Consider the following 22,557-nt stretch of genomic DNA (forward strand, 5'->3'; position numbering starts at 1 on the left):
TCAGGGTGAAGGTGCTTCTTCACACAGTAACTCACATAAACACAACATAGTAAACACTTAGTCAAATAATGGCAGTCTCAAAAGGCCACCAAATAGCATCTAAGGATTTATCAGACTTCCTGCGTATGGCTTTGCTTGAGTCCAGAGTGCAGTAAATTAGGATCGACTAGAGGCATTTTGAATGACCTATGTTTAACATAATCCAACAAAACAAATGTATCTAGGCTTTAACGGAGACTTTAAAAGGGAACAACTTACACACAACTTACAAAAGTTCAATGTTTGAGGTCAGTAAGATTCTTAAAGTTTGTGAGAGAAGTCTCTAATGCTCCCTAAGGTTGCGTTATCTGATCAAAAATACAGTAAAAACAGTAACATTAAAAAAACTTCAGCAGCCATTACTCCAGTCTTAAGTGTCTCTTAATAAGAACAGGATTTTATTTCTTATCATATTTAAAATGAAAAATGTAAAATTCTTGAGATGCAGTCACTTTTGGTCAATTTAATGTGGCCTCGCTGAATAAAAGTATTCATTTCTTAAAAACAACTTGCCACAATGAGTGGCTGACTTCAGTTGCCTGATTATACACACATTATTTGGGGTCTGCTTCTGTCTGCACAGGACAATTTGAGGGCCAAAAACATGACATTGTGAATGTAGTCTAAAGACACACTGTTCCAGCTTAACTTATCAAGTAAATAATACAAAAACTTGTGCTCCACCAAACCAATCAAATTTGAAAACAAAAAACATAACCTGATTAGCAAATCAGAGCATTAATCATCCCTTTCAAATATCCAATAAAGACTTGATTGTTATTCATTGAAACGATCCATATTCAGCAGATCTAAATCAGCAAAATGTTGTCAACGCCATAAATGTGTTAGCTGAATCTTCATACAAACATAAATGCTTCATTCATTCGTAATTGCTTCATTCATTACTTAATATCAATTTAGTGGCACCAATTTAGACACCAGTTTGACAGATTGTGTCAATCTCTCAGATTTGGTGGTCTTTTGGTCCAGTGCCAGAGGAAGAGTATTGGAACATTAACTTCAGCCCACATGCCCAATTTCCCTTCATACAAAGATCCCGAAACACAACCACAAAACACCAAGAAACACGACGTTCCATTGTTCCCATGACACCCTGCATCCCCGGTAGAACTGTCTCTCCCAGTGAAATCACACGGCAGAGCCACATTCAGCTCTTTTGAGAGCGAGTGCGCAGGGCCGCACACAGAGTGGAGGAGGAAGAGGACAATGCAATGCTGTTTTCTTTTTTAGTGCATTAGTATGTTATCCCATGTTTTGGATTAACGCAAAGCCCACGGACCAATCTGTAAGCCCCGCCTCTACGCTACATCTGCATAACCAGAAGACAAGCACATGGTATTGACAATGTAAGTAGATTAAGAACAGGATGAGTTTAAGCAGTGGAAATGGTCCTTCGAGCCGAAAACTAAACCCAAATTGCTGACAACTAGGATCCAGAATGATGCTTAAAGCTGCAGTAACACGAATGACCATGCTGCTCACGCTGGCGAGTAGAGGGCCTGAATAGTTAATAGTTTTGAACTAGTTGTCAGAAGGGCCAGGGAGAGGAGCAGCAGGGGTAGCAGGGGAAGCCAGGAGGACAGGAGTGGATCAAAGGGTTCGGGCAGGCTGGACTCCTTGACGCTTTGCATGCAGGCAATACCTGAATGTCGTAAACGGGTTTAGAAGAAGGAATGGCAGCGAATTGTCGGTAGTCAAACTTCTTTTCTGACAGGGACTAAAAGGACAGCAAACAGGCATAAGCAGTGGAGAGATGGAAAGAGAAAGAAGGGGGAAATCAACATTGCAAAAGAGAGATGGCAGGATGGACGAAGGGAAGGACAAGAGGGTGAGAAGCAGAGACATGTAAAAGTACAAGGAAGGAAGAAGAAAGGGCAACAAAGAAAACAGATAAAGGAAAAGTTCATGGATGATGTTCTACTTGCTATGGACATGACTTTTTTTATCATAAAAAGTAAAACATTTATGTTTGGCATTCTAGTAAGGGGATTAGTCAACTACATTACTGGTGATTCAAAATGTGCTGTTTGCTCTGTGCTAAATGGAAAATATAAATAACAATAGCCTCATACCAGTCTGCCTGGTGAAGTCACTGCCCGTGGACTGATATCTGTTTAGGAAACAACAGTGGATAAATGTAACACATTTGCATGTTAAAAATGAAGCAGCATCACCCAACAGAGCGTGAAAACAGAGCTCAGCATTGTTTCGTTGTTCAGATCAATTTAAAGGAGATCATCACCTTCCATTGGTGTTGGAGAGGGTGTGGGCGCAGGTGACGGTGACTCCGACAGCTGATCCAACGTTCCGCGCTTCTTCCCCTCTTTAGACTTGGCAATGACCATCTGGGCCTTCAAAGCATCCTGCTCTAGAGACTTCATCCTGGAAAGAGAGTGAGATACAGTGAGGCACAGAGAGTGAAGGAGGAATGCAAACGGTGTGTGGAGAGAGACAGGATGAGAGATGAAAGAGGAAGAGGTGCTGTGCACACTGATTGGTTAATACAGGAGAAGTAAATTTGATGGAGGCTGTCAAAAATGTGAAAAAGTTATGAGAAAGGATCACAAACTAGAGATGCACCGACTATGTCTCATTTGTTGGTGGAACTGCAGAGCTTCTCCTAATGTAAGCCTTTTTCAAACCCAAAGCTCAAATGTATTTAGATCTTTGAGACACCAGGGGCCGGTTGCATAAACATAGCTGCGTCTTAAGAACTAATCTGACCAATAAGCAATTAGTTAGGGCTAATCAGTCTTACTTTTCAAAAAACAATCTACCTTTTTATGTAAACTGACATAAAAAAACTGTGATTTTGTAAAAAAAAGACCCATCTTGAAGAAAAGAAATTAGATGACTAACTTGTAAGACTAAAGGCCCGTTCACACTAAGCACGATAACTATAAAGATAACGATAAAGATATCTATATATGCGTCCACACCAACGACCGATAACGGTCTTTTTATTCTAAGCACGCGCGCGCGCCCCATTTTAAATGCGCGAGACCTTTAAATTAGAATGGATTCTGATTGGCTGTCAGTGTTTTATCGTTTGACAGCTGGAAAAAAATCGTTCTGAAAGTGATCCCAACGATATCGTTCCTCATATCTTTATCGTTATAGTTGTGGTGTGAACTCTGTTATTCTTTAATATGGAGAACGATTTTTAGAATTATATCTTTATCGTTATCTTTATAGTTATCGTCCTTGGTGTGAACGGGCCTTAAGTCTAAGTGGTTTATGCAACCGGCCACAGGACATTATGGTCATTTTAACAGCATTCTGTTTAGCTTTGGCTTTATATGATCACAACGTATTTTACTTTTCAAATATTTATGTAACTTCTAAAACAAATTGTCTTTAGATTCTTCATATAATGGCAGTGGACAGTGACCACAAAAGTATCGCAGTATGATCCCATATGACTGGTGGCCGTTGGTTTGCTGTATACGACTGCATGTTCATGAGACTATATTAGCACAGGGTGAGTAGGTGAATAAATAATGGCTGAATTTACATTTTTTGAGTGAACTATTCTTTTAAAGCCATGAACACACGCTCTGCCAAAATTTGTTAAGTCCGATTTAGTCTCATTATAGTGCACTCAGAAAGTCCATTCACAGACCATATGCACAACATTACAAAATCCCAAGCTCCAATCTTTAATCAGCATAATATTATTGTGCTATTATTTCAGATTTAGCCAAACCTAAACATCACATAGCCTAAAAAAAGCTGTAAAAACTGTAGTTGGTCATTTTACTGTAGGTTAGGCAGCTCTTTTAGTCTAAGTGGATGGTTTTTGGCCACAATATCTTGCAATGTGGAACAAAAAACATATTTAAGTGACTACTGAAATCTGCCAGCATGTGTTTTTACATGCTGCACTGTTAAACAGATTCTATATGAAGGAACCAAGTATCAATGGTTCCTTTACATAGAAGACAATTTTAATGAAGGTCTTGGTATTGACTAGAACTAGTATCAGTGCACCTCTAATAAAAATAACTGCAAGCAACTTTAACAATAGCAAAGAAAAACATGGTATTAGGACAACATGGGACCTTTATTGATACACAGATGGAAGGAAAAAGTGAGCGAGCAAAGAGAAAGAGGGTGTGCGCCACCAAACTAAATAATAAATAAAATAGCACACGTGCAAAAGCAGTAGTGGGTTCTTGTAGGGCATGTTCATTGTTCAGAAAAAGCCACTACAAAACTTTTCATCCGTTACACACTATGCACTATAAAATGTCCACAAGAACCAAGCACCCCAAGCAGTGACAAGCATCAGAGCTAAGCCCCCATGATGCTTTCTGGCTGTTAAGGGCAGACCTGGGCTGACAGGAAGAAGAGGAGCAGGAATTGGGAGGGGTTGCAGCACTGCCTAGAGATGCCCTCACACGGGACTGGTAGAGCCGCTTAGCCAGGTCTTGCTCATACTGCCTTACGTCCTCCTCTAGACCATAAGGCCTTGGGAGCAGCAAGTAAGAAAGTAGAGAGGATAGAAAACAATAACACACAAAGAAAAGGGAAGAGAGGAAGGAGCACAGATGAAAGGAAACACTCTGTAATGGACAGTATAGATTTAAGGAGAGGTTTACATTGAAACTGAGGGCCATCAAAGACAAATGCACAACGTATATCTGTGTGTATAAATGTAATGTATATTTTATCTATTTGAACAATGTGAAAATGTCTTTGAAAGCCCTGTTCATCAAGGGGAAGACATGAGAAACAGGGTAAGTTTTTACTAAAAGCCTGGAGAAAAAGATGAGATTAAGGCACCACAAGTGGACAGCTCTTTCGAGATCAGCGTTACAGAGGAATGGATGAGACCGGAGAGCAAAATGCTGATACATTTTCATATAACACATGAACACTGTGGCCATTATACCTGGCTGCTCTCCACATGGCCCTCTTCTCTGCTTCCAGGGCTCGTTTTTCAGCAGGAGACAGCTCCTTGTCCATAGCGACGGCAAGCTCCGGGCTCTGCATGCGTAACCGATCTTGCTGCCTACGCTCTGCCTTGGCCGTCCGAATCGGAGCCACAGATTCACCGGGATAAACTGGGATCAAACTATTAAGACAAACACTGGGTTCACACATTTCAAATATCCTGAAACATCACCAAACCGTTTAGCTCTGAGAATTAGCATTCACCCCGTCATGGAATTGGGTCTCTGCTCCAGTCTGAAGCCGTCTTCCATTGAATTTCGCTGGGAGTCGCCTTTACCGTCGACAGAGGAAGGACTGGGGAGCGAAAGCGACAACTTTACTAGGGATGCACTGATGTATTGTTTAGCTGATAAAAGCAATTATCTGCAAAATCGGACATTGACCGGTAAACAGCCGATGATTAAGACAGACGTATCCTCCCAATCAAAAGCGGGCAGAGAAACATAACAGACTGCAACTCATACGGTGTGTGAAGTTTATGTCTCTTGCATACAATTAACAATTTCATGCAATCTCACTTTAACACAGTTTTACAAAATTGCGCCGTTATTTGACAAGTACGCAGTTTTTACATCCATTAATTGTAAAGAGCTGTGTTATTTCATATATTTTTACAATATTACTGTTTCTACTTTATTTTCAATCAAATATAGAATTCAATCAAATGTAGCTTTGGTGAGCATAAGACTAAATAAAAAAATAAATAAAAATCTTACCGACCCCAGACTTTTGAATGGTAGTATATATTTTTGTTATGCATTTATATTATTAATCATCAAAGATATCAGGATGGGAGTTTTAGATGTTTTGAGTGTGTTCTGTAGTCAAAATTACAATGATAAAATACTACCTAATGAGAACAACTTTGCAACTATGAAAATCTAGCAAATGATTCAGCAAAAGCATAGCTCACCCTGAGCTGCCACAGTGGCTGGGAGGAGTGGCACTATAGCTTGGAGGTGTGGCACACTGCCGTGGAGATGGGGAACTGTGACTTCCCAAGCTCTCCACCTTGTACTCCACACCATCAAGTATAACCTTTCCGTGAGCCTTCATATCTGCCACCTGTTTTGCCAGATCTTCCTCCTCATCATCCTCGTCTTCATCCAGCATATACTCTTTTGCACTCTGTTCAATTCGCTTTGCTGAGGAAAGTCATTGACGCACAACTTAGCATGATTCACCCATGAACTCAAGTTACTGTACACTTTACAACTACACAGACACAAACCTTCTTCCTCTTTCATTTTCTTCAGATCCTCTTCTCCCACAAGTGAGATGCGAGGTTTAGGTTTGTCTGGTGTCTGCTGCTTCACATCAATCTCAAAATATTTCTGTCTGTCTCTGAAAGAGCGCTGCTCTGGACTATCTCTGCCAAAAGAGGGGGGAGTCTGGGAGAGAGTGAGTGAGAGAGAGATACGGACATTCAAGTTTCAGATCAATTATAAAGAACAATTTACATGCAACCAATTTTTACATGCATCCGGCATGCAAGAGCAGCTCCCGTGATGTTCTGAAATTAAGAAAATGAGTAAGAATTTGCACAAAAGTACCAAATATTTGCTGATCCACCACCATGATGATGCAGTGATTGCATAAAATTGCTGCCATTGCAAAAAAGACTAAAATTATTGCTCTCCTGAAGCCTTGTCACCAACAATAACTGCCTTGATTCAGAGCAGAACACCGATCGAACACGTTCCCGTTCTTTACCGAAATGCATGCTACCAGATGAATTACGTTAATTGTTGTGGTTCGAAGCGACATATACACCTGCACCACCACCTCTCAAGCTCAAAAGCATCCAAAGTGTCAGAGTGGTTCTGCTGGAGACGAGCTGGGTACCTTCGACTCCATTGAGGGACGAGACAGGCGTGGCACGGCTGCCAGGCTCCTGTACTCGTGGTGGTCAGATGAGAGGGAGGGACGAGAGCTGAGAGGACCACTGCCCTCACCATCACCCTCATCCATAAACACCTCATTATTCAGCTCAGGCTGAAAGAGCCATCACGTACAGCATATCAACATCACGCTTGCAAACAATGTTGCGTTCTTAAGTTGTGGTGAGTCAATACACACCAAATAAGGGTTATGTGTCAGGCTCATACCATCATGTTGACGAAAGGCTGGAATACACTACAGGACTTTAAAAATCTGAAGAGATTTTAATCATACACTAGCTGACTTAAAATAAAAAGGGCATCATACACTAAACAACGGAGGATAACACACTAACAGACTGTCAAACTTCGTCGACGAACTCCCGCAAAACCATGTGGCTCATTGTTAGGAGACACATACACGAAAACAATATACATTCTAAAATGTATGGTGTAAAAAATATCAAAAATGTTTGATATCCTCCGATGGAGGATGGAGTCATAGTCTGAAGCTTGAAAAAAATCTGTCTATGTCCACAAGTGACTGGCCAAAATCTGCAGACTGACTTTCAGCAACTAGCTCTGATGCTTCCGAACTGAAAATCGGAGCAAAAACCAGGGATAAAGTCTTGTAGTGTATTCCAGTTTAAAACAGCTCTTTAAAAATGTTACGGATTACAAAGATAGAAGACATACCTCTGGTGACGGTTGCTTTGCACTGACATTGTTCCGTGGAGCATAAAGATCCTAACAAACGAGAGTGAAAAGGAAAGATGATTCAGTTAAGACACACTTGAGACAAAACAAGTTGGATGAGAGGACACACTTTACACACTGGAAGGAGTCACAATATCAAATCAAGAACATCAAACAACCAAGTGACAGATGAATGACGCACATTAGTGACCCTGTGAAATGAACTCCGGGATTTGACAACACCATACGAGTGACTCATGCACAACAACAGCAAATAGGAAACAAGCTCCCAAAGGAACAAGTGTCCAACGGGAAGACTCCCCAAACAGGAAGTATGGGTGACCAAGCACTGGATTACGGGGAACCACACATGCTCACAACCTTGAGGAGCATTTGTCCTACCTGTGGGGGTTCCAGTACGGCCAGGGAGTGTGGCACAGCTGCGAAGGCCTTATATACCTGCTTGATATTGATGGGGTATTCCTCATGTGTGTCAGGGGATGGGGCACGAGGCTGTACGAGGGGTTGGGGGGGGGTCGAGGACGGAGGGGTGGAGGGGTAGAGAAACAGACAGAGGACAAAAAGGATGGAACAGCTAATGAGAGACAGAGCAGCAAAGGCAGAGCACAGGAGGAAAATGCAGGGCTAGACCGCATGCAGCCCACTCGCCAATGTCAATGGAAAGATGGAGGGAGGGGAGAGGAGAGGAGAGGAGAGAGATTGATAGTATGAGGGAGGTCTGTGGTTATGGTGACTGGGGCAAACGACTCTGGACGATATTTTAGTTTACACTGGTATCCTGAGATAATGTGAGTGTAAACCTTGCTGTGCAAACATATGGGTTTGTGTGATTAGGGAAAGAAAAAAAAAATCCAAAAGAAGTGTCTTGATAGAAAACAGGCACAATGTTACTTGCAGTGAGAAGTTGATATGTCTTTGTTTTCTAAACAACCCGTTTCTTTGACCTGGATTATGGTGTGACCATTTGTTAGGCTTAATAGGCACAGCGGTAATCACACCTTGGAATATATATGGAGAAAATAAAACAACAGTTGTGTTCTGTTGGTCTTTAGGCATTGGTAACTGAGGATGAAGGGGGAGCCTCATTAGGGTTCAGACAGTGGTGAGGGATCTTACAGTGGTCTGAGAGCTGATGGGAGAGAGGCCATGCTGGAAAGGGTTGGGACTGCTGTGGCTATCCTGACTGGCTGGAGACACAGCGGGTCGCACCCTAGAGAGTGGCTGGATGGCACCAGGTTTAGTCTAAAAAGAGAGAGAAATTAAATAACAGTAAATCCAACTATCCACCATTTGAGTAGCAAGATGCTGAAAGTAATATAGCTAAAACACTTTCCAGTGACCTTTACTGTTTTTGACATTTTGCATTTGCATAATGATTGCAAGTTTAACATAATATGGTCGGTAATGTAATTCAAATTAATATTAGCATGAACTTGCTCTAGTATATATTACTAGATATCTACACTTTTTGACACTCACTGATGATGAACTATCCTTGGTGTTTGCATTTGAAGGGAACTGAATGTTTGACTGAAACACACAAAAAAGAAAATGATGAACATGATGTAAAAATTAGTGAACAAATTTTTCACATGGGATTTGCCGTTTCAAGTCCAGTAACTGCACATGTGGGCTTTATTATATTAAATTATAATTCAAAAGATAATAGAGTAAAAAGAGTAAAAAATATATTTTTTTTATCATGGTTTCCAGAAAAACATGTTTTCAATTAATATTAATAATAATAAGAAATGTTTCATGAGCATCAAATCAGATTATTAGAATGATTTCTGAAGGATCATGTGACACTGAAGACTGGAGTAATGATGCTGAAAATTCAACTTTACCATCACAAGAATAAAATATTTTTTAAAGGAGTCAAAACCTGCAATTTTCACTTTTCCACGAGAATCAATGTATGTTATGATTGCATAATGATTATACACTGGCCGGGAAGCCGATATTTAAAAGTGAAGCGTTTGTTTACCTCAGGGTTTGTAAAAAAGCCCACGTGCACGCGCACTAAAAAACGAGATTTTGATTTCTGCCCCGTCTTGACGCAGACCTATGCTGCAGGAAGCCCTGCCCCTCTCCCCCTCATATTCAGTTCAGTCGAGAAAGATGCAGAAACGTAGTGCACACGTGAGTTGCTCTGTTGTTGACTGCAAGAATCAACATGTAAATGTGTTTTCTCTACCAAGAACGGACCTAGCTATCAGGGACCAGTGGATTAAATTCATTTTTAATGACGTGGTTCCTTCAACCCTTCCCACTGGCTTATCGTTAGGTGTCTGTGCTAGCAAACATTGTACGCCGGAATCCTTCACAAATTTTGGGCAATATCAGGTCGAAGCTCGGGAAAAGCGCCATTCCAACAATCAGAGACTTGCCTGCAATTGAAACGGTAAGACTGTGTTTTTATTGCTCTACTGTGTGTAACAAACAGCAGCTAACTGCTAATGCGGCTATTGTATGCTATTGCATCTGTCACTAGACAAATAAACGAAAGACTCGAAGTGAAGTAATTATTTATGTTCCCTGTAAACGATTTTTGACTGCATTATAATGATTTCTTAATTCAGAATATGATCAAGATTGCGTAGGTTGATGTGTTCGGGGAATTTGCCAGTTAATAGTATCATTTAAAGCCCCTTAAATGAACGAAATGACTCGAAAAAAGATTTATTCATTTTGATGAACGAGATCGAACAAGAGAGTCAATAGACACTGGTGGCTGGTGTTGCCAGATTGGGTGTTTTGCCGCTACATATTAAGGCCAGTTTTAGGTGGGTTTTCGCCTGGAAGGCTTTATAGAAATCTGGCATCCTACTGAACGAAGTTAAACTGAGAGAGCGTGGCGTTCACAGACACCAGAATGAACGAGTTCACAGTAACGTTCATCAGGCAGTAATGCGGTACGTTCAGTTCACGTTCGCCCAAAATATGAACGAGTTCATGAACTATCGTTCAATGAACGCGTTCATGCACAAACTGGCGGGAGTATTAGCTTCGAGGTAAACATGGGGAATGGCTGCTAACGTACTTTGCAAAAAACAAATGACTGAGATCATCATGAACTCGGCTATTGTATATTGATTGCCTAACGCTTATACACTGGCCGGGAAGCCGGTCGCGGCTAGGTCGGGTTCATTCACAACTTGCGCCATGATGTCATTTTGGAATGCTAAAGCGTTACCTGCGGTGTCAACCCCCCTCCTTCCTGCAACCAATCAACGCGCCCCTCATTTGCATTATTAAAATGACCGTCCACAACAGCCAAAATATCGCATCAGATCTCGCGAGACAATAATGTCTTCAGAAATAAGGGTCTGAGGAGCTCTGTGTTTATTTTTTTTCCACTTTTCTTTTTTAGAAGGGCCTGAAAGACTATAATACAGCAGTAGGTATCCAAGGTAATTCTAGGTTATGACTCCTTTAAATATATTAAATAAAATTATTATTATAATTTAAAATGTTTTCTGTATTTACTGTATTTTTTAATCAATCAAATTGAGCCTTGGTGATCATAAGATACTTTTTTTATTAAAAACCTTTTTTTTTTTTAAATCACCAACCACAAACTTTGAACAGTATGGATATGGATATTATAATTTGTTACATTCACTACATAGGATTCCCAAGGTCTTATTACGCAGTGTTAATTTACAAAGCTGTAGTTACATGCTCAGTTGCTTGGTTTGGTGTAAACACTATAAGAGTCAAGCATTTCACTGCTGCAGAGAGCATGAAAAGCAGGACATGCTCAGTTACAGTCAGGCTCGTACACCATTCCTCTCTTAACATCTAATGCAAAGCCAAATGGAGCCAGTGCAGGCCATACAAGGGCTAGTCAGCCCACTTACATATCGAACCTCTCTTCCAAGCATCGCAGAGGAAGATTTGTGGGACTGCTGAGAAATATGGAAATGTCATGACGACGGGTGGAGTCAGAGCACATAGGCCATCAACCAGAATACTAACTTAATGAAGACATTAACTAGACCTGTAAAAAGTAGACCTCATAAATCTGTACAGCCCTCCCAATGGAAAATGTTTGACAGCCACATGAAAACAAATGAGAAAAGAAAGGGCTGATAATGAAAAGGGAGTGAAACCGATTTAAGTGGGACTGACCTGCGAGTTGTGTGGAGAGTGTGCAGCATCTCGGACTGGACTGTCAATCCTGAGAAGCTCAGACGGTGAACCCTGAAATACAGAAAAATGAACACATCACTAGAGCAAGACGAGGTCTGCCATTTCCAATAAGCAAAATTTGCCAAATTACAAAGTTTTATAGAAGCAGTTAATCTTGATTTGAGAGTAACAACAGCAAACCATAAACAACTGCACTTGATGACAAATGTGTTGTATTACGTGCCTCAGATCATTTGAAATCAAGCAGTGATGCCATAAAAATGCATTCTTACAAACAGTGTCTACAACAATGTCATGCTACAGAAAACATTTTAAACGTTTCTTTAAAAAAACAACAACAGTGTTTTAAGTTCCTGTAAATGGCTAGTGGCAGGTCTGTATTTAAGGTGAGAGGCCTTAGCCCTTCACTCTTTTTGTTCAGCACCTGTTGATTTCACATTCAAAGCATTCTCAGTCACTCTGGGAATGTTTAAATGCCTCAAGACCATACGTTAAAGGACAGTACAAAGTCCCATTTTTGCATCCGTTCCATTTTCAGCTTCACCTATTTTCTAAACATGGGAAATGTAGACATGTATTTTTCTGTGAAACAATTTTACAACCTAAGCATGTTTTCAAAGACATTGATAAGTCTAAAGCAGCTATTCAAGTCTTTGGATGGCATTTGGGATTAAGGTGGTATGTTAACTCTAAATAGCTACTGATGACACACCATGCTTGACCAGAAACACACTCAAGTCACAAAACACACTCCTCAAGGCTGCTTGCCTTGCTGTACAACCAGGGTTGCAGCTGCCCATGCCTGCCGTAACCCACAGGTGGCCCTGATAAAATGCGCTCCTCAGGAGGGCAGCCTTTGCCCTTGCGATTAGCCACAAGGAAGGGGTTTTCACTAAAGCAGATTGGCTGGGAGTCCACAAGACATTCTTCTTCCTCGTTAGTTTCTTGTGGCACTCCTAGAGCTGGGAGTGGGTCCCATGTGTCGACTTGGGGCTGTTTTAAAGCCGCTGAACTTGCGGCTGAGCAGACTGGAGATGAAGGGAGGGCAATGGGCTCTACATGGTACATAGAGGCATGGACTTTCTCAAAACCCAGGGGATCTACAGGGCCAGCTGGCATGGCAGCCTCCATTGTGACGAATGCAGCAAAGGAGGGAGAAAACTGAGGAATGAGAGAGAGAATGTGGTCGACAGAGACAAAAGGCAGAAATAATGTGAGAATGAAACAAAGACAGATAAAAGAGCAGAGCAACTAATGATAGATAAAGGGGACAGGAAAATGACATGAGAATGAGAACACAGAAAATGTAAAAGAAAAGAAAAGCAGTAAAGAGCGAAACAGTTGGGTTTAGTCTGGCAGAGTTGGGAAGAATCACAGCCATGCTAAAGTCACAAACATCTACCGGTCACGCCAATTCAGATGAGTGAGGCGCTAAATACAGCTATCCCATCATCCTGAGACATCTCACAGTGAACAGTCACTCAATCCTGAACATTTGCACTAATGTGCTGTGTGCTTTAATATAGACTTTAGGCTTGATATGTCCTGTGACAGACTCAGAGAAAAATTTCAGAGAAAACTTAATGTGAAAAATATAATCAATGAATTCAATAACCAGGGAGCTGTTTTTCCGTTTCAGTGCTGTGTTATTTTAGTATTAATTATATAATATTATAGATTTCATTAATATGTTGAATTAACCTTGATGTTTATATATTCAGTTTTCATTTTAGCAATTTTGTTGTACTTTTGTCATTTTATTAGTTTTTGTTTTTTAAAAATATTTCTTTATAGTTTTAATTCATTTTTATTTCAGTTATAGAAAATGTAGTACTTAAGTACTTAAGTTAATTTCCAATGCAACAAGTTCTTTTTTTAAATAAACGATACATTTAAATCTTTTCAATTTAAGAAGAACTATTTTTAACAGTTTAGTTAAAAATAACGTTTCAGTTTTGACATAGTTACTACAGTTTGCCTTAGTAAGGAGGTATACACAATTTAAAATCTTTTCACCATCATGAACGTTGAATGCTTGCTTTGAGACAACTGAAGTTTAAATATACAACCTAATTTAATTCATAAGTAGTTCTTACAAGTGCAAGTAACTACAGAGTGGACACTAACCACAATATGCAACTTTACGAATAATTATAAATCTGTTCTCTGATTCTCATCACAGGGAAAAAAATGCTTCAAATGTGGCTTCACAAACAGGTGCAGTTGGTGGCACATTGTGATGCTTAAGTTGTGACCGTCACACACAGTTAATGGCCTCATTCTAATAAAAAACTTCATTCAATGGCTCGTGTGCAGATACAAGTCACTGCTCTACAAAACAGTCTCTATAAATAGCCGTGACTAAATGGTTCTTCATATACCACGAAAAACGGTGCGGTAGTGTTTCCCTGTCTAAGAGCAGTCCACCCCCTCTCCATGCCTCACTTAACTTTGCTAACAGCTGCTAGTGCTATGTAGGTTATACATTCCTAGAAAATAGACAGAGGCTAAAAATTAAAGATAAAGAGGCAAGGAATATATCAAGGAACATCAAAAAACAAAAATTACAAAGCTCAAATTACATCTACTACATTTTATAACCTTTACTGAACATCACTAAAGGCAATACATCGCTGTAAGTGGGATGTTTGTGTGGAACAAACATAATACAATTTACTGACTTAACTCAAACTCAACGTCCAACAACGAATTGATAATGTTATTATTTCAGTAAAAGATAAAACACTCGGAAAAAAAGAAAAAGAAGAAAAAGTAGTAAAGAAGGAATGAGTGATAAAGAAATAACAGAAAAGTCAAAGAGTTGTAGAGTAATAGCAGTGGTACACTCACAATACGATTACAGGAGCTGATCCCAAACGGCTCGACTCTAGATAACTTAACTGTCAAGATCTTCCAAGGGTCCCTCATTCTCAATGGCCACACCCACCCATTAAACCATTCAGCCAATCAGCTCACAGCACACATTTTAAAATAACTTGAGCTACTGTCAGCTGTCGGCCGGCACCTCCCCTCACTACCCTTCAAGCACCGGCAAATACAATCTGTATTTTGTCAGAGGTATGGCTGGAATGACCAGCAGCTGGACTGCTTCACCTTTGGCACTACTAGTAAAAGGAGCACTACTAAGCAAATGTAAAGCTTGACCTCATAATGTTTCAGAAGACCAATACACACATTCAAGCATCTGAGGAAATATGAGCTGACCCATAAGTTTTGTGCTTTGCTACTTTTTACAAAGTAACAAAGATTAAGCTTTTAAATTCTGCCAATTTTATCACAAATTTCAAACATAAATGTAATTTTGATGCTCTTTAATGTAGGGTGACAGAACGATCTCTGCAGCCGCCTCAGCTCAAGCGGCAGAGCGGCGTACAAGTGTGAACATCATCTCTTCCTCTTTAATACTAGTAGTTACAGCATAAAATAAACATGAATCAACAATCAGGTATTTAGAAAGAAACAGCAGAACTTACTGAAATGTTTCATGTCTCATGTTATCTCTCAATCAGTGTTTCGACCGCAAAAAAAGTGTCAATAAAATAGCTTGTAAACAATGATACATAACTTTGTATTTACCTCAGGGAAGCTATTCAATATCCATAAACTCGTCAGTTAATTAGAAATAACAACTCTATATATGTAATATACACTGTTACATATTTATAATAGTTGTACCGGTTAGTGATGTCTTATTGAATGTATGTTTGAATAAATCAGTCACGAAGAAAAAAAACCCCGTGATGAGAGCCATCATCATTTATATAAAAAATGCCCCAAAAATGTAAATGTTTCTTATTGTTGATTATTATATCTAAAAATAATTAGCAAGATAATTTAATAGTTTAGACTCTGCTCATTTGAACCTTTAAAGTACCCCTATTATGAATTTTTGAAAATGACCTTTCATGCAGTGTGTAATGTAGCTGTATGTGAATGTAAACAGTCTGCAAAGCTGTAAAGCTGAAAGTGCATCATAAATAAAAATTTATCTCAAAAGAAAGTCGACTCTGAACCGCTCAAACGAGTCGTCTGGAGTTCGAATCTATTTTCGCGAAGTTCACACGTCATGACTTGCTACGTTCTGCGTGGAAAGGACATCTTGCTGTAGCTTGTTCGTGTGGATATCATGTCGTCAAGACGCTTGCATCTTTTGTCTCTTGCGATGGAGGTTCAGGTTGAATGACTAGTTCTTCCACTGTTTCATCATCGGACTCGCGCTCGGATTGATATGGTAAAATTGATGTTATCGTTCGTTACCGTTTTTAGTGTACAGTGTACAATCGCTGAGCTGTAAGAAGCTCCGGATGGAGCTGAAGTTCAGTTATGGCAATGGTCGTTTTTGTTTTCGACATGCACTGTACGTGGTAGACCAATCACAACAGACTGAGCTGTCTGGCCAATCAGAGCAGAGTAGCTCACGGAAAGGAGGGATTTAAAGAGACTGATTCATCCATGGAGTCATTTGAGAATCATTGAAAAATGTGATGTGCAATGTTTATTATGAGAAAATGAAACTTTTTTTGACCTTTGATGTATGTAAACCTGTTGTAGGAGACCTTTAAAATAGCATTATAGGGGCACTTTAATGTTATTAGTATTGTACCAACTGACAGTATAGTTTACAGATTTAGTTGAGAGACTTTCTTTCCGAACTGATTCTGATATATATCTAAATGAACTGAAATTGGAATCGAATCAAGAGGCTGTGAATTGAAATCGAATAGAAATAACTGAATAAACTCGGTGTCAATACTCAGCCCAAGTCTGCAGCGACAAAGGCTCATTTCATGGACGTGCAGCAGCCAGTGGGTGTACGCACTTTGATAAGGAAGCATTTGTTTGGAAATCCTTACCTGGCATTTATGTCCAAAAGTCTTTCAAATATTTTTTTCCTAGATGCTTTCTAGCCTATTTACTAAAACAAGATACTACATGTAGGTACTTACTCTGTTAACTTTCTGTAGACTAGTCGTAGGCAGAGCCGCCAGTGTCTTGTAGTCCAGTTTCAATGGCCCAGTGCTCAAATTCTGTAGAGAGAGCATTAGAAAGATTACATTGAAAGATCTTTGTTCACTGAAAGAACATGTTCAACAATCTTCTGAACTTTATTTTGACTTTTCATTAAGCATTGAGCATGAGGACACTGTCTCTAAAGAGCTTCTAATGTTCAGAGGTTCAGACATGACTCATTTGTTCATGTTCAAGGTGACGGCTGGTCCCGTGTTTCACTCCTGGAGCCCTACTGTGGGCCGTTATGACAGGGAGGGCATAAGGCCTCACCTCAGTTTCCTCCTCCAGCAAGCGAGTTGCCTCCTCGCGCTCCAAGCGCATACGCTCCTTTACCAAAAGAGGGAGGGTAATAAGGAGGGAGTGGGGGGTGGGTTGGTGAAATTTACCCAATCACACACGCACACATTTTACCGACACAAATATGGACACACACACATTCCGATGACATCCATTGCACAGATGGGGATGAGGTTTAGGTGACAGAGTCATGGATGAAAAATAAAATCAGGGAACCATGTAGACACGAGAACATATTTAATGAAGGAAATGAATGGAATTGAGTAGAAACGAGATGTGATGTTTGGAATGAGCAACACCCAAAATCATTCAGAATGGTTTGGGGGAAAAGTGGGGCATAAGAGAAAGAGAGAAGAAAAGGACAGATCCAAATATATTAGTTATAGTTATAGGGGAGATTTGGAAGTTGTTGTCATTTTAATAGCAATTGTTATTATGATATAATCTGTTATGACAAAGGCGATTTGGGGAGGAAATTACTCACCACTTTTTCCATCTCCTCCCGTTCCCACTGGGACGTCTCTCTTACCATTTCTACCTCCTGCAGGAAAGTTCAGACAGAAGAATTAGGGGTGGGAATTGGCAAAAATGTGACATTCGATAGTATTGCAATATTTGGGCCACGATTCAATATTATTGCGATTCTTAATATATTGCGATACAGCAAGTATTGCGATTCGATTCTGCGATATATTGCGATTCATGTTCAAAGGATTACAAAAAATGAGGAAAATAAGACTGCTCAACTCACTTCCAATTCTGTGAACATTATCTTCTACACATTTACTGAAGTGCAACTTAGGAGGGTAGTGCAAAAACGTTGTCCTTGCACATTCAGGACACAGGATCTTATTACAGAACGTAGCCTAATTATATGAACGCGTGTCACCACCGCATTAGCACCAAAAACATGGAGATTTGTATTTTAGAGAATAATTGCACAACCTATTTGATATTCTATAATTAAATAAACTAATCGAATATTCAAAAATCGTAACTCATCCCTGCATGTAATCTCTTGTCCCCCCCTCCCCCCCAATTTTTTTGCTCAAATAAACACTAAAAGTTTTTATTTCAATTTTCAAAACAACCCCCCCAACAACCGCAGGTAGTTGGTCTATTACCACCGCAGTGGTAAAAACTGCCACCGTCACAGCCCTATAACTTCGAAAGTAAAACAGATAATTTTATAATTAAATATTGCAATACTTTGTGCTACCGTATCGATATAATTGCGCGTGTAAAATATCGCGATACTGAACAGAATCGATTTTTTCCCCCACCACTAAGAAGAATATTATTTTTCCATCCATGCCACAGTTCTTCCTATTCTGTGTGCCGCAGAGAGCTCACCTTCTGCATGATGTCAATCTCTTCAGGACTCAGGTCTCTGTCTACTGACGAGATGCTCTCCATACTGTTCTTACGAACAATACCGGCCGCAAACGGGTTTGCAATAACACCAGGGGATGCCTGAAAAATCAAATCAATTACAAATAAATATGCAAAATATGTAGTAGTTTATACAGTATGGTGCAAAAGTCTTAGGCACGTTAGTTTTTACCAAAAATATGACTTCAAGCCAGTTATTTTTATATCAGTTATTATATATTTATATTGTGCATACATAAATCTCACTGGATTATTACAATTAATGCAAATGGAATGTTTGGAAATGTAAACTGATATTTCCTACTGACACACTACAGCAAAAGATATAAATAACTGGCTTAACCATTATTTTGGGGTGAAAAAACTAACCTGCCTAAGACATTTGCAAAGTACTGTACATATTATTGTATAATTATTTGAGCCACAGCTGGACACCATAGCAGATTGCTTCTCCTCCTGTAAAAGTGTTTACCTCTATGCCTGTAGCGTTTCTTGGGTCAAAGCCATCACACACAAGCATAACCAAGGAATCACCGGAGGCACGCAAGACCCTCACTGCTTCCGTGTGGGTCATACCCAGCAGACTGTTGTTGCCCACCTCAAGAATGCGCATGCCCACCCGCAGTCGGTCATCTCGTGCAGCGGCACCACTGGTGCTCACCTATAAGAACAAGTGAGAAACAAATCAAGGATTTACATGACTGTAGTGAGGAGGAAACCAGACCAGTATTTTTTGCAATCAGATCCTGAAGGGTTTAAGTTTTATGGTTACCTTGGAAATGAAGATGCCCTCATCTGTGGGATCAAAGGGGTTTCCTGCATGGCCTTTAGCGCCGCCCCTGATGCTGATTCCTAGCTTTTCTCCAGGCTGCTTGTGAATGACAATCTCCTACAATAACACAGATATGTTTTGGAGGCTATGTAAGGGTATCTCATTGCAGGCCATTATGCCGTATTTTCAGGAAAATCTAATATTTGTTAAATCTGACTGAGCCAAGAGAACTTCACAGATGTGACTGTAAGAAACCACCTGACGGCATCTGGCCATACTGTAGGTTTTGCTCACATTCCTGTGCAAATATGATAATACCTCCATGCCGGGAGGCGAGGGATCTCTGCGCACAAGCATGCGGATCTCCTGTTTGTTGGAGAGCAATGCTCTAACAGCTTCCTGGTGTGTGGCATGTCGCAGGTCGATGGCGTTCACCTCCAAGATACGATCACCCACACGAAGTCCACTCTGAGAGGCCAAGCCATTGGGGATGACCTACTCAGACACAATAAGGTCAGAAATTAATTCATCTGACACAAGCTCCACTGACCACAAATCACAGCATTCATTTTTGACATTAACCTGCATCATACTAGAAACTTGTAAATAATAATGAAGAAGTTTATTTTACCTTTGAGATGAACACCCCTGGCTCATTAATTCCAAACGGGTGACTGGCGTGGTCGCTACCCCCTACAATGCTCAAACCCAGGGGACCACCCGCTTTGATCAGCATCACTTCCTGTCCAGAGAGATAAATGCGATGTATTAAGAAGTCAAGTTTTATTTATTGAGTTTAAAAAGTTAGGTTTGCAATAGGTCAGACGGAAGATATAATCTTTGGGATTAATTTATAATACTAAATAAGATACTTCTCAAAAGTTTGGGGTTGGTAATTTTTGTTTTTGTTGCTTTTTTAATAAAAAAGCTCTCTTGTCTCACCAAGGCTGCATTTTTTTGACCAAAAATATTTATATATATTTGAGAACAAATTATTCTTTTGATTGCAAAGCTGAATTTTCAGCACTAAACTCCAGTCTTTAGTGTCACACAATCCTTCAGAAATCATTCTAATATGTTGATTTGCTGCTCAAGAAACATTTCTTATTATAGTCAATGATGAAATAAGTTGTGCTGCTTAATTTATTCTTATGATACTCTTAATATGTTAATATTTCTGTGGAAACTGTGGTACTTGGTTCAGGAAACATTGATGAACACAAAATGTCTGTCACTTTTGATGAAATTGAATGCATCTTTGCTGAATAAAAGTTATTTTTCTTTATTTTTAAAGAAATTAATAAAGAAAAATCTTACTGACCCCAAACTTTTGAATGGTAGTGTCAATGTTTTAGAGAAAATAACTGAATGTTCAGTTATTTGTGATGGAGACGCACACGTCTTCTGGGCAAGTCTATACAACTACACAACTTCAAAACATCAAGGGAACATCAATAAAATGCAAAAGCAATAGAGTAAATTTCAAAAGGCCAAATCACAATCCTAAAACAATAAATCCAGTACGCAATGTTCATACCGTGCACCATTTTCTCTGTTGAGTGAGGCATTAAAACATCAAAATGAAGCTGTTATGAGATTAAACTACAGCAAGCAGCATTTATCATCTCACACATTCCCTACAGACTCACTGTCACACTTTAAGTTAGAGCTCGCACCTCAATGGGGTATTCATCTTCCATGGGACAGTTGAGATGGTTTCCAAGGTGCTCGTCTCCTCCTTCCTCTTGCTCAGGTGAGTCAGATGGCTCTGGAGGAGGGGGTGAATGAGGTCGAGTTCGAGGGGAGGCGCCCCCTGCACTGGCCTGGTCCCGATCGACCAGGAGGGTGATGGTGGGGGAGGTGCCAGTAAGCAGCGCTACTGCCTGGTCATGTCTGGCCTCTGTCATGTCTACACCATTGATCTGAAGTGACAGCCAAACACCAGAGGGTCATAGAGGGCCAATATGCCCAGAATGAGCAGATGAAAGCCCTTCATGCTGAGCTGTGATGTCTTACTGGCTCTTTAAATGCTTTACGCAGGGTTTTAGAGGAACATTAAAGATTCCAGGTGTTAAACGGGGGAAACATTTTCCTGTACAGGACTGATCTGGATCAGGCGAAAGCCAATGCTGAGTCCTCTCATGCATTCATAGGCTTAAAGGAAAAGTGATTTCCACTTTGGTTTTAAAAACCTGGGTTCTCAGTGAAAAATCATGCAAACCAAACTGATACACATCTGGCCAGGGAAGTGAAAAGAGAAGGGAATGTGCAATAGGAGAAATAGGAAGTGCTGGAGATGCTTTAGGTAGCAAGATCATGTAGTGTGTTAGAGCAAGTACAAAAAGAGCAGCCTTTGAAAACAGTCTCTACTACAGCTCGTCACATTTAGATGCATTGCAGATATATCTCATATGCTTTGATTAGAGGAACTTTTACTCATAAAAAGTGGGTTTAGTCCAAGATGAGTTACAATTACAATTGATATTAAGTGCGATAACATGCACTATAAAACTTTCATTACATTTGAAAAAAAGCAGTAATTAATCCGTTTAAAATGTCATGTACACACTTAAGTCTGACTGAAATATACCAGGCTGGTTTTGGGGAAGCCAGACTAACAGATCTGGAAAACGTGATTGTAGCTTGGCTTTCTCCAGCACCTTAAAATGTTTATCAAACTACAGTTTGCCTCAGGATTGTGCACTTGCTCCATAACTTAAGATAGAGGTGACTCGCAACCTGCATTTAATCCTTCAAATATTCGATTACGTATTATGTCACCTATACCTGGACAGATAAGAGACTGTAGCCTGACTACATAAAAACCTGCTTTTAACTTGAGAATAACTATGCATGTACAAGTACTAACTGATTCATCACATTAGCTATTGACTCCTTTTTATTCAATTCTTTAAATCCTGCCCTTTAATTACAATCTGGGTCTGATCTTGACACATGATATGTTGTGTTGGAACTGCAGATTAAAGCTGCTGTGTTCATTATTTTCACATAAACTGCACTGTCAACTGCAAGGCCAAGGCATGTCGCTAAATCTGTCTTGTTTCATGTGAGGAAGGACTATTTTTCGATTTCTGGTTACATTGTTTATAAGTAAGAAGTTCCACCATGGTGACAAACAGAGGTCAGCACTGGCCATTCAGTACCGGCGCTTACCACAGGGTGACAGAACGGCAGCTGCTATGGTAACGCATGCAGTTACCATGACAGCAGGCCCAAAGAATAAGTCAAAAACCTCCCATCACCACACCCGACACCAAGCAGGCAAGAAGTGTGTTA

General features: G+C 40.0%; 1 protein-coding gene across 37 annotated transcripts in view; it reads right to left on the bottom strand.

Moving 5' to 3' along the window:
- The window catches only part of scrib (scribble planar cell polarity protein), a 106,521-nt gene that overhangs the window by 5,768 nt on the left and 78,196 nt on the right, over positions 1–22,557 (bottom strand). For 8 of the 37 annotated variants that reach the window (XM_081359495.1, XM_081359474.1, XM_081359466.1 and 5 more), the window contains 24 exons: positions 20,937–21,182; positions 19,892–20,002; positions 19,579–19,755; positions 19,261–19,377; positions 18,961–19,149; positions 18,450–18,569; positions 17,581–17,637; positions 17,070–17,126; positions 16,736–16,816; positions 12,537–12,929; positions 11,748–11,819; positions 11,477–11,524; positions 9,093–9,143; positions 8,730–8,855; positions 7,995–8,105; positions 7,593–7,643; positions 6,248–6,407; positions 5,930–6,161; positions 5,221–5,310; positions 4,955–5,137; positions 4,393–4,530; positions 2,303–2,442; positions 2,133–2,170; positions 1,703–1,777 (listed from right to left, as the gene is read on the bottom strand). In XM_081359495.1, the coding sequence (XP_081215621.1) occupies positions 1,703–1,777; positions 2,133–2,170; positions 2,303–2,442; positions 4,393–4,530; positions 4,955–5,137; positions 5,221–5,310; positions 5,930–6,161; positions 6,248–6,407; positions 7,593–7,643; positions 7,995–8,105; positions 8,730–8,855; positions 9,093–9,143; positions 11,477–11,524; positions 11,748–11,819; positions 12,537–12,929; positions 16,736–16,816; positions 17,070–17,126; positions 17,581–17,637; positions 18,450–18,569; positions 18,961–19,149; positions 19,261–19,377; positions 19,579–19,755; positions 19,892–20,002; positions 20,937–21,182 (3,063 nt within the window). The other 29 variants (XM_081359486.1, XM_081359488.1, XM_081359489.1 and 26 more) reach the window with 17 other exon arrangements.

Source organism: Scardinius erythrophthalmus (genome assembly GCF_964197995.2).
Source record: "Scardinius erythrophthalmus genome assembly, chromosome: 2".
NCBI lineage: Eukaryota > Metazoa > Chordata > Actinopteri > Cypriniformes > Leuciscidae > Scardinius > Scardinius erythrophthalmus.